This window comes from Oncorhynchus tshawytscha, unplaced genomic scaffold, assembly GCF_018296145.1.
Source record: "Oncorhynchus tshawytscha isolate Ot180627B unplaced genomic scaffold, Otsh_v2.0 Un_contig_2731_pilon_pilon, whole genome shotgun sequence".
NCBI classification, from domain to species: domain Eukaryota; kingdom Metazoa; phylum Chordata; class Actinopteri; order Salmoniformes; family Salmonidae; genus Oncorhynchus; species Oncorhynchus tshawytscha.
This window is the reverse complement of record NW_024609372.1, coordinates 33,726-50,000: the sequence shown is the minus strand read 5'-3', so window position 1 is coordinate 50,000 and position 16,275 is coordinate 33,726. Positions and strand designations below refer to the sequence as shown.

The following is a 16,275-nucleotide window of genomic DNA, read 5'->3' as shown; positions in this document are numbered from 1 at the left end:
GGCTAAGTATCCCAGAGCACCTGACTAGTAACACCCAAACAATACAGAGAGATGACAACAGTCAGACAGTGTTTCCCCTACTATTAGAGCTGACACAACAGTGTTTTCACTATTAGAGCTGACAGTGTTTTCCCTACTATTAGAGCTGACACAACAGTCAGACAGTGTTTTCCCCTACTATTAGAGCTGACACAACAGTCGGACAGTGTTTTCCCTACTATTAGAGCTGACATAACAGTCAGACAGTGTTTTCCCTTTTAGAGCTGACACAACAGTCAGAGCTGACACAACAGTCAGACAGTGTTTTCCCTACTATTAGAGCTGACACAACAGTCAGACAGTGTTTTCCCTACTATTAGAGCTGACACAACAGTCAGACAGTGTTTTCCCTACTATTAGAGCTGACACAACAGTCAGACAGTGTTTTCTCTACTATTAGAGCTGACACAACAGTGTTTTCACTATTAGAGCTGACACAACAGTGTTTTCCCTACTATTAGAGCTGACACAACAGTGTTTTCACTATTAGAGCTGAGTGTTTTCCCTACTATTAGAGCTGACACAACAGTCAGACAGTGTTTTCCCTACTATTAGAGCTGACACAACAGTCAGACAGTGTTTTCCCTACTATTAGAGCTGACACAACAGTCAGACAGTGTTTTCCCTACTATTAGAGCTGACACAACAGTCACAGTGTTTTCCCTACAGAGCTGAGCTGACAACAGTTTTTTCCCCTACTATTAGAGCTGACACAACAGTCAGACAGTGTTTTCCTACTATTAGAGCTGACACAACAGTCAGACAGTGTTTTCCCTACTATTAGAGCTGACACAACAGTCAGACAGTGTTTTCCCTACTATTAGAGCTGACACAACAGTCACAGTGTTTTCCCTACTATTAGAGCTGACACAACAGTCAGAGCTGAGCTGACAAACAGTCAGACAGTGTTTTCCCTACTATTAGAGCTGACACAACAGTCAGACAGTGTTTTCCCTACTATTAGAGCTGACACAACAGTCAGACAGTGTTTTCCCTACTATTAGAGCTGACACTCAGACAGTGTTTTCTCTACTATTAGACACAACAGTCAGACAGTGTTTTCCTACTACTATTAGAGCTGACACAACAGTCAGACAGTGTTTTCCACAGTGTTTTCCTACTATTAGAGCTGACACAACAGTCAGACAGTGTTTTCCCTAGAGCTGACACAACAGTCAGACAGTGTTTTCCCCTACTATTACTGATTAGAGCTGACACAACAGTCAGACAGTGTTTTCCCTACTATTAGAGCTGACACAACAGTCAGACAGTGTTTTCCCTACTATTAGAGCTGACACAACAGTCAGACAGTGTTTTCCCTACTATTAGAGCTGACACAACAGTCAGACAGTGTTTTCCCTACTATTAGAGCTGACACAACAGTCAGACAGTGTTTTCCCTACTATTAGAGCTGACACAACAGTCAGACAGTGTTTTCCCTACTATTAGAGCTGACACAACAGACAGTGTTTTCCCTACTATTAGAGCTGACACAACAGACAGTGTTTTCCCTACTATTAGAGCTGACACAACAGTCAGACAGTGTTTTCCCTACTATTAGAGCTGACACAACAGTCAGACAGTGTTTTCCCTACTATTAGAGCTGACACAACAGTCAGACAGTGTTTTCCCTACTATTAGAGCTGACACAACAGTCAGACAGTGTTTTCTCTACTATTAGAGCTGACACAACAGTCAGACAGTGTTTTCCCTACTATTAGAGCTGACACAACAGTCAGACAGTGTTTTCCCTACTATTAGAGCTGACACAACAGTCAGACAGTGTTTTCCCTACTATTAGAGCTGACACAACAGTCAGACAGTGTTTTCCCTACTATTAGAGCTGACACAACAGTCAGACAGTGTTTTCCCTACTATTAGAGCTGACACAACAGTCAGACAGTGTTTTCCCTACTATTAGAGCTGACACAACAGTCAGACAGTGTTTTCCCTACTATTAGAGCTGACACAACAGTCAGACAGTGTTTTCACTATTAGAGCTGACAGTCAGACAGTGTTTTGACCCTACTATTAGAGCTGACACAACAGTCAGACAGTGTTTTCCCTACTATTAGAGCTGACACAACAGTCAGACAGTGTTTTCCCTACTATTAGAGCTGACACAACAGTCAGACAGTGTTTTCCCTACTATAACAAACAGGGTACACGGGGTACAAAGAGAGACACACGTATCCATACATACCTGTCCTGCCACTCCTCCTCTGCGTCTTTGTCCCTTCCTGTCCTCTCCAAAAAGGCTGTTGCTCCTGTCGGAGTCCATGGTGAACAGGTTGATGTGTCCCGCGCCCGGACCTCCCCTCAGGGCCGCCAGGGGGTTCAAACCCCGGTAGCCCAGGCCGTGGAGGTCCACTTTAGGGGTGAAGTCTATAGGAGTCACGTCTTTAGGAGCGAAGGTCACGTTCTCAGGGACGAACTCTCCGTCCTCCTCATCCTGTGGTTTAACAGTAGGGGATGAATCAATCAAATCACATTGTCTTTGCAGTGATGGGAGGGGTAAACGTCAAGTCGCCGATTTTAGGGGACTTTTGTTATAGTTTAAATTGTTTTATCAAGGTAACTCGTTTCGTGATTGTTCTGTCTGACTGCACCGCCTCCCTGCCTCGGATGACTATGGGGTTTCGGGTTACATCCACAGCCATTGGAGGTTCGGGAGTCCCGCCTTAACGCTCCTTCGCTGATCGGACTGTCCGTCGGGTGACTATGGGGTATCGGGTTACATATCCACAGCCATTGGAGGTTCGGGAGTCCCGCCATTGGAACGCTCCTTCGCTGATCGGACTGTCTGTCATTTTGTGTCGGAATGGTACATCACAGGTACACAAGCTGCATGTTGATGCTAACTGAGAGTCTACTGAGAGTCTGAGCGACAGGAAGTAGTTCCACTGTTCTACAACAAACTACATATCGCTGCTAAGCTGAGAGTCTACTGCAGCGACAGGAAGTAGTTCCACTGTTCTACAACAAACTGCATATCGCTGCTAAGCTGAGAGTATACTGCAGTGACAGGAAGTAGTTCTACAACAAACTGCATATCGCTGCTAAGCTGAGAGTCTACAACAAACTGCATATCTGAGAGTCTGCAGTGACAGGAAGTAGTTCTACAACAAACTGCATATCGCTGCTAAGCTGAGAGTCTACTGCAGTGACAGGAAGTAGTTCTACAACAAACTGCATATCGCTGCTAAGCTGAGAGTCTACTGCAGTGACAGGAAGTAGTTCTACAACAAACTGCATATCGCTGCTAAGCTGAGAGTCTACTGCAGTGACAGGAAGTAGTTCTACAACAAACTACATATCGCTGCTAAGCTGAGAGTCTACTGCAGTGACAGGAAGTAGTTCTACAACAAACTACATATCGCTGCTAAGCTGAGAGTCTACTGAGAGTCTACTGCAGTGACAGGAAGTAGTTCTACAACAAACTACATATCGCTGCTGACAGGAAGTAGTTCTACAACAAACTGCATATCGCTGCTAAGCTGAGAGTCTACTGCAGTGACAGGAAGTAGTTCTACAACAAACTGCATATCGCTGCTAAGCTGAGAGTCTACTGCAGTGACAGGAAGTAGTTCTACAACAAACTGCATATCGCTGCTAAGCTGAGAGTCTACTGCAGCGACAGGAAGTAGTTCTACAACAAACTGTTCTACTGAACAAACTGCATAGTTCGCTGCAAACTAATATCGCTGAGAGTCTACTGCAGCGACAGGAAGTAGTTCTACAACAAACTGCATATCGCTGCTAAGCTGAGAGTCTACTGAGAGTCTACTGCAGTGACAGGAAGTAGTTCTACAACAAACTGCATATCGCTGCTAAGCTGAGAGTCTACTGCAGCGACAGGAAGTAGTTCTACAACAAACTGCATATCGCTGCTAAGCTGAGAGTCTACTGCAGCGACAGGAAGTAGTTCCACTGTTCTACAACAAACTGCATATCGCTGCTAAGCTGAGAGTCTGCAGACAGGAAGTAGTTCTACAACAAACTGCATATCGCTGCTAAGCTGAGAGTCTACTGCAGGACAGGAAGTAGTTCCACTGTTCTACAACAAACTGCATATCGCTGCTAAGCTGAGAGTTCTGACAACAAACTGCATATCGCTGCTAAGCTGAGAGTCTACTGCAGCGACAGGAAGTAGTTCTACAACAAACTGCATATCGCTGCTAAGCTGAGAGTCTACTGAGAGTCTACTGCAGTGACAGGAAGCAGTTCTACAACAAACTACATATCGATTAATATCAAAATGGAAATGTAAAAACAAACACAATTTGAAAACAAAACCACTGTGTTACCTGTGATCCCGATAAACCGTTGGGAGGCGAGGCCGAGACGAACGCCCTTGTTCCAGAATCTGTAAAAGAGAAATAACCATTTTTAGAATTATTTAAATTCACAAGCTAAAAGGGTTAAACAGTACTTTGTTGAGAGTAGAGTCCCATCAGTCTATACAACGTATTAGGCTCCAACGTCAGAGGCTGAGTAACCCACCTGCTCTCTGCTTACACAGCCTCCTCTTCACCCTGGGCCCAACCCCCTGGCCGTCCTTCCAGCCCATCTTCCTCAGTAACTCCACCCCCATGGAGGACCTGCCAGGAGTCAACAAGGACCAGCTGATCTAGAGAGTAGAAATATACGAGTGGTTCTGGCTGATCTAGAATCAGTTATACCATTTAGCTCACTGAATACCAGGGGCTATGTCAAGAGGAGTAGTTCTGCTGATCTAGAATCAGTTATACAATTTAGCTCACTGAATACCAGGGGCTATGTCAAGAGGAGTAGTTCTGCTGATCTAGAATCAGTTATACCATTTAGCTCACCGAATACCAGGGGCTGTGTCAAGAGGAGTAGTTCTGCTGATCTCTCAACAAATTACTACATTGCCAGAGAGGTCCTGATTGTAGAAAAGCCCTTGAGACATACAGGCCCAGAGTGACAACATCTGTTCAGCCCGGTGGATAGTTACCTAGCTGGAGCCACCAAGTCTTCCAGGACAGTGTCCCCTGGGATAGGGGCTGAAAGAGAGGTGATGGCTCTGGCCTTGTCCCTGATCACATCCTTCCTGCCGGAGGCGAAGTCAGCTGTAGTGGTGATTTGTCTGGGGGCTATGCCGTGGTCCCCCAGATCCTGAGGAGACGGAACGCATTCACATCCCATGTTGTCATGTTGGTCCACAAAGGGAAATGGTTGTTGTGCTGACAAAGTTCTCATTTAGTCCGGGATCTCTAGAATGTATAATGTGGTCTCTAGAATGTATAATGTGGTCTCTAGAATGTATAATGTGGTCTCTAGAATGTATAATGTGGTCTCTAGAATGTATGTGGTCTCTAGAATGTATAATGTGGTCTCTAGAATGTATAATGTGGTCTCTAGAATGTATAATGTGGTCTCTAGAATGTATAATGTGGTCTCTAGAATGTATAATGTGGTCTCTAGAATGTATAATGTGGTCTCTAGAATGTATAATGTCTTCTCTAGAATGTATAATGTGGTCTCTAGAATGTATAATGTGGTCTCTAGAATGTATAATGTGGAATGTATAAGAATGTATAATGTGTCTCTAGAATGTATAATGTGGTCTCTAGAATGTATAATGTATAATGTGGTCTCTAGAATGTATAATGTGGTCTCTAGAATGTATAATGTGGTCTCTAGAATGTATAATGAGAATGTATAATGTATAATGGTCTCTAGAATGTATAATGTCTCTAGAATGTATAATGTGGTCTCTAGAATGTATAATGTGGTCTCCAGAATGTATAATGTGGTCTCTAGAATGTATAATGTGGTCTCCTTCAGATTCTAGGTTCCTCCTCATCCGTGACGTGAGTTGAAAGGGAAATAGTTAGTGTGACCAGTCCTTTCATGTATCCTGTTGTTGATAAGATGAGATGTCTTGTAGGCCTACCTCCTCATCCATGAAGTCCTCTGGCCTGGCATTCTGTCTGCCTGCTTTCTGTTGTCTAGATGAAACAAAGGTTGCTGGAGTCCACCCTGCAGTAGGAAACAAGTAGTGATTCATACTGTCACACATTTTTGTTGGACTATATTATATCAATATTTTACTCAATTATTAATTTGTAAAAACAAATAGAAATCCAACAGGTAGGTGGCGCTAGTCCAAACTCTGGTATTTTTCATCCTATAGGTTGGTCTCCATCTTGTTTTTAAATAGGGAGCCAACATGTTGTTTTGAGCACTTTCATTTCCCTGACTGATCAGAACTCATTTTCTCACCATCTCTGGTCTCTCTGCAGCAGACATTCAGTGAGCAATATGTTTGGAACATCAAGGAGCAATAAAATGGTGGTATGGTGAGGTCTCTCAGTATGGTGATAATATGGTATGGTGAGGTCTCTCAGTATGGTGATAATATGGTATGGTGATAATATGGTATGGTGATAATATGGTATGGTGATAATATGGTATGGTGATATCTCTCAGTATGGTGATAATATGGTATGGTGATAATATGGTATGGTGATAATATGGTATGGTGATAATATGGTATGGTGATAATATGGTATGGTGATAATATGGTATGGTGAGGTATGGTGAGGTATGGTGATAATATGGTATGGTGATAATATGGTATGGTGATAATATGGTATGGTGATAATATGGTATGGTGATAATATGGTATGGTGATAATATGGTATGGTGATAATATGGTATGGTGATAATATGGTATGGTGATAATATGGTATGGTGATAATATGGTATGGTGATAATATGGTAATATGGTATGGTGGTAATATGGTATGGTGATAATGGTGATAATATGGTATGGTGGTAATATGGTATGGTGATAATATGGTATGGTGATAATATGGTATGGTGATAATATGGTATGGTGATAATATGGTATGGTGATAATATGGTATGGTGATAATATGGTATGGTGATAATATGGTATGGTGATAATATGGTATGGTGATAACATGGTATGGTGATAATATGGTATGGTGAGGTCTCTCAGAAAGAAGCTGGTTAAACAACACATGATGACATTAACAGGCCTCCGTCTCTGAGTGAGTGAGACAGAGTGATTGAGAGAAAGAGAGATAGTGTGTGTGTGTCTGAATAATTGTGTGTGTGTCTGAGTGAGTGAGTGTGTCTGAGTGAGTGTGTGTGTCTGAATAATTGTGTGTGTGTCTGAGTGAGTGAGTGTGTGTGTCTGAATAATTGTGTGTGTGTCTGAGTGAGTGAGTGTGTGTGTCTGAGTGAGTGTGTGTGTGTGAGTGAGTGAGTGAGTGAGTGAGTGAGTGAGTGAGTGTGTGTGTCTGAGTGAGTGTGTGTGTCTGAGTGAGTGAGTGTGTGTGTCTGAATAATTGTGTGTGTGTCTGAGTGAGTGAGTGTGTGTGTCTGAATAATTGTGTGTGTGTCTGAGTGAGTGTGTGTGTCTGAGTGAGTGAGTGTGTGTGTCTGAATAATTGTGTGTGTGTCTGAGTGAGTGTGTGTGTGTCTGAGTGAGTGAGTGTGTCTGAGTGAGTGAGTGTGTGTGGACCAACCTTCTTTGGTGCCCACAGTGTTGAAGTACCCAGCAGAGAATCCCCCAGTGAAGGCTCCATGGAACCTCTGGTAGCGGCCCTTCTCATCCTTCACGGTCTGCTCGTGCAGCGGGACAGGCTTCCTCAGAGGCTCATCTACACACGTGATGAAAACATCAGCAGCCGTGATATTGTAGAGTAATACTTTCTACTAGGAAAGTAGCTGGTTCGGAAATACCCCCTTTTTTTGGAAGCACTAGACAAACTACAGCACAATACCTTACTACGTCTCTGATTTCTGTAGACCAGAACCAGGTCGATCAGAAAGACAAATTATTGCCCAAATAGGGTCGACGAACTACCTGTTTGCTAGGTGGCATGTTCCCATGTCTAAAAGATATATCCATAATCGTTACACGGTTCTTACTAAAAATCGGGCATCATTTACCTTACCGAGAAGTTTACGAGAAAGTATTAAATCCAGTTTTCAGATTCCAATCCTACGTGGATGTCAATGATGTGTTCTGGCCAGAGACAGAAGTGGAAGCGACCAGACGGTGTCAGCGCCCACAATCTGCAGCAGAATGCTTCTCTGATAGGTTCTGGCTCCAGCTGCCCTGAGTGAACCGGGAGTACAGGAGGGAACTAGCTAGCTGCACAAGCAACAGGGGTTAACATAACACGCTCTACCAGAGCTAGCGAGCCGACGGATATTCACCTAGCACACTGATGCCCTGGACCAGAGCTAGTGAGCACACTGATGCCCTGGACCAGAGCTAGTGAGAGCAGCACACTGATGCCCTGGACCAGAGCTAGTGAGCACACTGATGCCCTGGACCAGAGCTAGTGAGCACACTGATACCCTGGACCAGACCTAGTGAGCACACTGATACCCTGGACCAGACCCTGGAGTGAGCAGACGGATACTCACCTAGCACACTGATACCCTGGACCAGAGCTAGTGAGCACACTGATACCCTGGACCAGAGCTAGTGAGCAGACGGATACTCACCTAGCACACTGATACCCTGGACCAGAGCTAGTGAGCACACTGATGCCCTGGACCAGAGCTAGTGAGCACACTGATGCCCTGGACCAGAGCTAGTGAGCACACTGATGCCCTGGACCAGAGCTAGTGAGCACACTGATACCCTGTTGGGGCGGTACGGGAATTGGATGGGATCCAGGGATGCTAAGAACGCATTTCATGGCTACAGAAGTGAGGGCTACGGAGCGATAGTCATTTAGACAGGTCACCTTGGTGTTCTGGAGCACAGGGACTACGGTGGTCTCCTTGAAACATGTTGGTATTGCAGACTGGGTCAGGGGGAAAAGGTTGAAAATGAAAATTACAGAGAGCGAGATCACACAGTCGTCCAGGGTTGCATTTAAAAAACTGAATTTAAGACTATATTTTGTGCATTGCACGTTAATGTAAACGATGCCCAAATAATAGAAACAGTCTACCGATTATGGATATAACGTTACTGTACCTTCCGACGTTGGGAAAGTGTCGCTAAACAGCAGGTACAGACATGTCATCTTGGCAAGTGATTAGGACTCGTCTAATTTTAATGAATAGATTAATGAATAAGGTCTTAGTTTGAGACGGGGTGTTCCTGTTATGATAACTATACTTACAAGTTATCAGCTCGTAAACACCACGCTAATCATTATTTCCTTCACAATAAACTATTAAATGACTGTATTAATGTCATATACAAAGTAAAAACGAACGTTACCTTCTTCTAGCGGTTCTAATGGGGTTCCAAAAGTAACAAAATCTCCGTCGCTGTCGCTGTCGGACGCCATGTTTACTACAACTACGGAAAGTCGTTCCGTTCAAAATCACGCGCAGGCGCAATCAAATCGCGAACAGCTTATTCAAACGTCAACTGAGTTTTTACTCACTGGTCCACTGCCTGTTGCATTTGGTTAATAGATTAACTGAAATGTCCTGGAATGTAAATGCATTAATCGGTAGAAGAGTTGTTTTGTTCGACATATTCAAGCTATGATCCTGTAATTACAATGAAATCAGCATTCAGCTACTTGTGTAGGTTTTCTTTTAAGTTTGAGTGACATCTTGTGGTAACATTGCAAGCAGTGTGTGTGTGTGTGAGAGAGAGAGCTGGCGTGTGTGTGTGTGTGTGTGTGTGTGTGTGTGTGTGTGTGTGTGTGTGTGTGTGTGTGTGTGTGTGTGTGTGTGTGTGTGTGTGTGTGTGTGTGTGTGTGTGTGTGTGTGTGTGTGTGTGTATGTGTGTGTGTGTGTGTGTGTGTGTTTGTGTGTGTATGTGTGTATATGTGTGTGTGTGTGAGAGAGAGAGCGAGAGCTGGCGTGTATGTAGTGTGTATGAAAGAAAGACCAGGGAGTCAGTGTGTGGGTGGATGAGCTGCTACCATCTCACGGAATGAAATGATTCCTCCAGCATGCTGAAGAGCAAAGCAGCGGCTATCAAATGTCCAGCCAGAGAGCACAATCCTCTGTCATTTTGTTTTCTTTGAGCGCCAAATCATTGACATTCCCTCGGTTCTATATAAAAGCAGATACTGTCTTACAAAGAGCCTCCGTCAGCAGAAACCCATCCAGAATAAGACTCCAAAAAGGCCTCTGGACACCGAATAAAACTTAATCCTCCCTTCTCTCTGAAAACACAACCTCCGCCCCTCTAAACGTTAAATCTCTGTCTGTAGGGGATAACCATGACCCTAACTGCCCTGTAACAGGAGATAACCATGACCCTAACCGCCCTGTAACAGGGGATAACCAGGCCCTAACTGCCCGGTAACACACTCAGGAGATAATCAAGACCCTAACTGGCCTGTAACAGGGGATAACCAGGCCCTAACTGCCCTGTAACAGAAGATAACCATGACCCTAACTGCCCGGTAACAGGAGATAACCATGACCCTAACTGCCCTGTAACAGGAGATAACCATGACCCTAACTGCCCTGTAACAGGAGGTAACCATGACCCTAACTGCCCTGTAACAGGAGATAACCATGACCCTAACCGCCCTGTAACAGGGGATAACCAGGCCCTAACTTCCCGGTAACATACTCAGGAGATAACCATGACCCTAACTGCCCTGTAACAGGAGATAACCAGGCCCTAACTGCCCGGTAACACACTCAGGAGATAATCAAGACCCTAACTGCCCTGCAACAGGAGATAATTAGGCCCTAACTGCCCTGTAAGACAGGAGATAACCATGACCCTAACTGCCCTGTAACACACTCAGGAGATAATCAAGACCCTAACTGCCCTGTAACAGGAGATAACCATGACCCTAACTGCCCTGTAAAAGGGAGATAACCATGACCCTAACTGCCCTGTAAGGAGATAACCATGACCTAACTGCCCTGTAACAGGAGATAACCATGACCCTAACTGCCCTGTAAGACAGGAGGTAACCATGACCCTAACTGCCCTGTAACAGGAGATAACCATGACCCTAACTGCCCTGTAACAGGAGATAACCATGACCCTAACTGCCCTGTAAGACAGGAGGTAACCATGACCCAAACTGCCCTGTCAGACACTCAGGAGATAACCATGACCCTAACTGCCCTGTAACAGGAGATAACCATGACCCTAACTGCCCTGTAACAGGAGATAACCATGACCCTAACTGCCCTGTAACACTCAGGAGATAACCATGACCCTAACTGCCCTGTAAGACACCATGACCCTAACTGCCCTGTAACAGGAGATAACCATGACCCTAACTGCCCTGTAAGACAGGAGATATCCATGACCCAAACTGCCCTGTTAGACACTCAGGAGATAACCATGACCCTAACTGCCCTGTAACAGGAGATAACCAGGACCCAAACTGCCCTGTAACACACTCAGGAGATAATCAAGACCCTAACTGCCCTGTAACAGGAGATAACCATGACCCAAACTGCCCTGTAACAGGAGATAATCAAGACCCTAACTGCCCTGTAACAGGAGATAACCATGACCCTAACTGCCCTGTAACAGGAGATAACCATGACCCTAACTGCCCTGTAACAGGAGATAACCATGACCCTAACTGCCCTGTAACAGGAGATAACCATGACCCTAACCGCCCTGTAACAGGGGATAACCAGGCCCTAACTGCCCTGTAACACACTCAGGAGATAACCATGACCCTAACTGCCCTGTGACAGGAGGTAACCATGACCCTAACTGCCCTGTAACAGGAGATAACCATGACCCTAACTGCCCTGTAACAGGAGATAACCATGACCCTAACTGCCCTGTAACAGGAGATAACCATGACCCTAACTGCCCTGTAAGACAGGAGATAACTATGACCCTAACTGCCCTGTAACAGGAGATAACCATGACCCTAACTGCCCTGTAACAGGAGATAACACAACTCCCTGTAACACACTCAAGAGATAATCAAGACCCTAACTGCCCTGTAACAGGAGATAACCATGACCCTAACTGCCCCGTAAGACAGGAGATAACCATGACCCAAACTGCCCTGTAACACACTCAGGAGATAACCATGACCCTAACTGCCCTGTAACAGGAGATAACCATGACCCTAACCGCCCTGTAACAGGAGATAACCATGACCCTAACCGCCCTGTAACACACTCAGGAGATAACCATGACACTAACTGCCCGGTAACACACTCAGGAGATAACCATGACCTTAACCTCCCTGTAACAGGGGATAACTATGACCCTAACCGCCCTGTAAGGCAGGAGATAACCATGACCCTAACTGCCCTGTAAGACAGGAGATAACCATGACCCTAACCACCCTGTAAAATGAGATAACCATGACCCTAACTCCCCTGTAAGACAGGAGATAACCATGACCCTAACCACCCTGTAACAGGAGATAACCATGACCCTAACTGCCCTGTAAGACAGGAGATAACCATGACCCTAATTGCCCTGTTAGACACTTAGGAGATAACCATGACCCTAACTGCCCTGTAACAGGAGATAACCAAGACCCTAACTGCCCTGTAACAGGAGATAACCATGATCCTAACTGCCCTGTTAGACACTCAGGAGATAACCATGACCCTAACTGCCCTGTAAGACAGGAGATAACCATGACCCAAACTGTCCTGTAACAGGAGGTAACCATGACCCTAACTGCCCTGTAACAGGAGATAACCCCTGTATGACCCAAACTGCCCTGTAACACTCAGGAGATAACCATGACCCTAACTGCCCTGTAACAGGAGATAACCATGACCCAAACTGCCCTGTTAACCATGACACTGCCCTGTAAGACAGGAGATATCCATGACCCTAACTGCCCTGTAACAGGAGATAACCATGACCCTAACTGCCCTGTAACAGGAGATAACCATGACCAAATGCCCTGTAAGACACTCAGGAGATAACCATGACCCTAACCGCCCTGTTAGACACTCAGGAGATAATCAGCATCCCAAAGGGCACCCTATTATCTATTTAGTGCACTATATCAGCCCCTTGCATGCATTCAGGTCATTTCTCTCAAACCTGCATTGTTTTACTACCATGATTCTCTTACTGTCACTGCTATAACCCTGCCCTCTCCACTGTGTCCAGATGGCCTGGAGTTGATTCTGGACCGCACCATCACCGAGAGGGACAGAGAGGGATGAGATTGTCCGTGCTGCTCTCCTCTACAAGCCCAGCAGCTCCTCTCTGTTCTGTCTCGTCACCGAGAGGGACAGAGAGGGATGAGTGGGAGAGAGTGGGATGAGTTTGTCCGTGCTGTTCTCCTCTACAAGCCCCGCAGATCCTCTCCTGTCTCGTCACCGAGAGGGACAGAGAGGGATGAGTGGGAGAGAGAGGGATGAGTGAGAAGGAGAGAGAGGGATGAGAGGGAGAGAGAGGGATGAGTTTGTCCATGCTGCTCTCCTCTACAAGCCCAGCAGATCCTTTCTGTCCTGTCTCGTCACCGAGTAGGAGAGAGAGGGATGAGTTTGTCCGTGCTGCTCTCTTCTACAAGCCCAGCAGCTCCTCTCCTGTCTCGTCACCGAGAGGGACAGAGAGGGATGAGTGGGAGAGAGAGGGATGAGTTTGTCCGTGCTGTTCTCCTCTACAAGCCCCGCAGATCCTCTCCTGTCTCGTCACCGAGAGGGAGAGAGAGGGATGAGTTTGTCCATGCTGCTCTCCTCTACAAGCCCAGCAGATCCTTTCTGTCCTGTCTCGTCACCGAGTAGGAGAGAGAGGGATGAGTTTGTCCGTGCTGCTCTCTTCTACAAGCCCAGCAGCTCCTCTCCTGTCTCGTCACCGAGAGGGACAGAGAGGGATGAGTGGGAGAGAGAGGGATGAGAAGGAGAGAGAGGGATGAGGGAGAGAGAGGGATGAGTTTGTCCGTGCTGTTCTCCTCTACAAGCCCAGCAGATCCTCTCTGTCCTGTCTCATCACCGAGAAGGAGAGAGAGGGATGAGAGGGAGAGAGAGGGATGAGAAGGAGAGAGAGGGATGAGAGGGAGAGAGAGGGATGAGTTTGTCCGTGCTGCTCTCTTCTTCAAGCCCAGCAGCTCCTCTGTGTCCAGTCTCATCACCGAGAGGGACAGTTCCAGGATCAGTAGCTATCTACAGGGACAGTTCCAGGGTCAGTAGTTATCTACAGGGTCAGTAGTTATCTACAGGGTCAGTAGTTATCTACAGGGACAGTTCCAGGGTCAGTAGTTATCTACAGGGACAGTTCCAGGGTCAGTAGTTATCTACAGGGACAGTTCCAGGGTCAGTAGTTATCTACAGGGACAGTTCCAGGATCAGTAGTTATCTACAGGGACAGTTCCAGGGTCAGTAGTTATATACAGGGTCAGTAGTTAAATACAGGGTCAGTAGTTATATACAGGGACAGTTCCAGGATCAGTAGTTATCTACAGGGACAGTTCCAGGGTCAGTAGTTATATACAGGGACAGTTCCAGGGTCAGTAGTTATATACAGGGACAGTTCCAGGATCAGTAGTTATCTACAGGGACAGTTCCAGGATCAGTAGTTATCTACAGGGACAGTTCCAGGGTCAGTAGTTATCTACAGGGACAGTTCCAGGGTCAGTAGTTATCTACAGGGACAGTTCCAGGATCAGTAGTTATCTACAGGGACAGTTCCAGGGTCAGTAGTTATCTACAGGGACAGTTCCAGGATCAGTAGTTATCTACAGGGACAGTTCCAGGATCAGTAGTTATCTACAGGGACAGTTCCAGGGTCAGTAGTTATCTACAGGGACAGTTCCAGGATCAGTAGTTATCTACAGGGACAGTTCCAGGATAAGTAGTTATCTACAGGGACAGTTCCAGGATCAGTGCAGATAGTCTGTAGTCGTGTTATCTATTCAGCAGTCTTATGGCCTGGAGATAGGAGCTGTTCTGGAGCCTGTTGGTGTCAGGCTTGTTGTTTCAGTGCAGCTTGTCGTGTGGAAGACCGCTTGTCGTCAATAGAGGCATTGCTGTCACCTTATCTAACACAGAGTGCACTACTTTAGACCAGAGCCCTATGGCACCCTATTCCCTATATAGTGGTACTACTATAGACCAGAGCCCTATTCCCTATATAGTGCACTACTTTAGTCCAGAGCCCTATTCCCTATATAGTGGTACTACTTTAGACCAGAGCCCTATTCCCTATATAGTGGTACTACTTTAGACCAGAGCCCTATTCCCTATATAGTGGTACTACTATAGACCAGAGCCCTATTCCCTATATAGTGGTACTACTATAGTCCAGAGCCCTATGGCACCCTATTCCCTATATAGTGCACTACTTTAGACCAGAGCCCTATTCCCTATATAGTGGTACTACTATAGACCAGAGCCCTATTCCCTATATAGTGCACTACTTTCGACCAGAGCCCTATTCCCTATATAGTGGTACTACTATAGACCAGAGCCCTATCCCCTATATAGTGGTACTACTATAGACCAGAGCCCTATTCCCTATATAGTGCACTACTTTAGACCAGAGCCCTATGGCACCCTATTCCCTATATTGTGCACTACTTTAGACCAGAGCCCTATGGCACCCTATTCCCTACATAGTGCACTACTTTAGACCAGAACCCTATTCCCTATATAGTGGTACTACTTTAGACCAGAGCCCTATTCCCTATATAGTGGTACTACTATAGACCAGAGCCCTATTCCCTATATAGTGGTACTACTATAGACCAGAGCCCTATTCCCTATATAGTGGTACTACTATAGACCAGAGCCCTATTCCCTATATAGTGGTACTACTTTAGACCAGAGCCCTATTCCCTATATAGTACACTACTATAGACCAGAGCCCTATTCCCTATTTAGTGGTACTACTATAGACCAGAGCCCTATTCCCTATATAGTGGTACTACTATAGACCTGAGCCCTATTCCCTATATAGTGGTACTACTATAGACCAGAGCCCTATTCCCTATATAGTGGTACTACTATAGACCTGAGCCCTATTCCTATATAGTGGTACTACTATAGACCAGAGCCCTATTCCCTATATAGTGGTACTACTTTAGACCAGAGCCCTATTCCCTATATAGTGGTACTACTATAGACCAGAGCCCTATGGCACCCTATTCCCTATATAGTGCACTACTTTAGACCAGAGCCCTGTGACACCCTATTCCATATATAGTGCACTACTTTAGACCAGAGCCCTGTGACACCCTATTCCATATATAGTGCACTACTTTAGACCAGAGCCCTGTGACACCCTATTCCATATATAGTGCACTACTTTAGACCAGAGCCCTATGGCACCCTGTTCCCTATATAGTG

General features: G+C 45.6%; 1 protein-coding gene across 4 annotated transcripts in view; it reads right to left on the bottom strand.

The window, feature by feature from the left end:
- gpatch1 (G patch domain containing 1) overlaps positions 1-9,396 on the bottom strand; it is a 29,942-nt gene extending 20,546 nt beyond the window's left edge. For all 4 annotated transcript variants that reach the window (XM_042315033.1, XM_042315034.1, XM_042315035.1 and 1 more), the window contains exons 1-7: positions 9,284-9,396; positions 7,563-7,697; positions 5,960-6,045; positions 5,018-5,178; positions 4,543-4,640; positions 4,347-4,405; positions 2,243-2,491 (exon numbers count right to left, since the gene is read on the bottom strand). In XM_042315033.1, coding sequence (XP_042170967.1) covers positions 2,243-2,491; positions 4,347-4,405; positions 4,543-4,640; positions 5,018-5,178; positions 5,960-6,045; positions 7,563-7,697; positions 9,284-9,353 — 858 coding nt within the window. In that variant the 5' untranslated portion in view covers positions 9,354-9,396. The remainder of the gene's footprint in view (positions 1-2,242; positions 2,492-4,346; positions 4,406-4,542; positions 4,641-5,017; positions 5,179-5,959; positions 6,046-7,562; positions 7,698-9,283) is intronic.
- Positions 9,397-16,275: the final 6,879 nt, after the last annotated feature.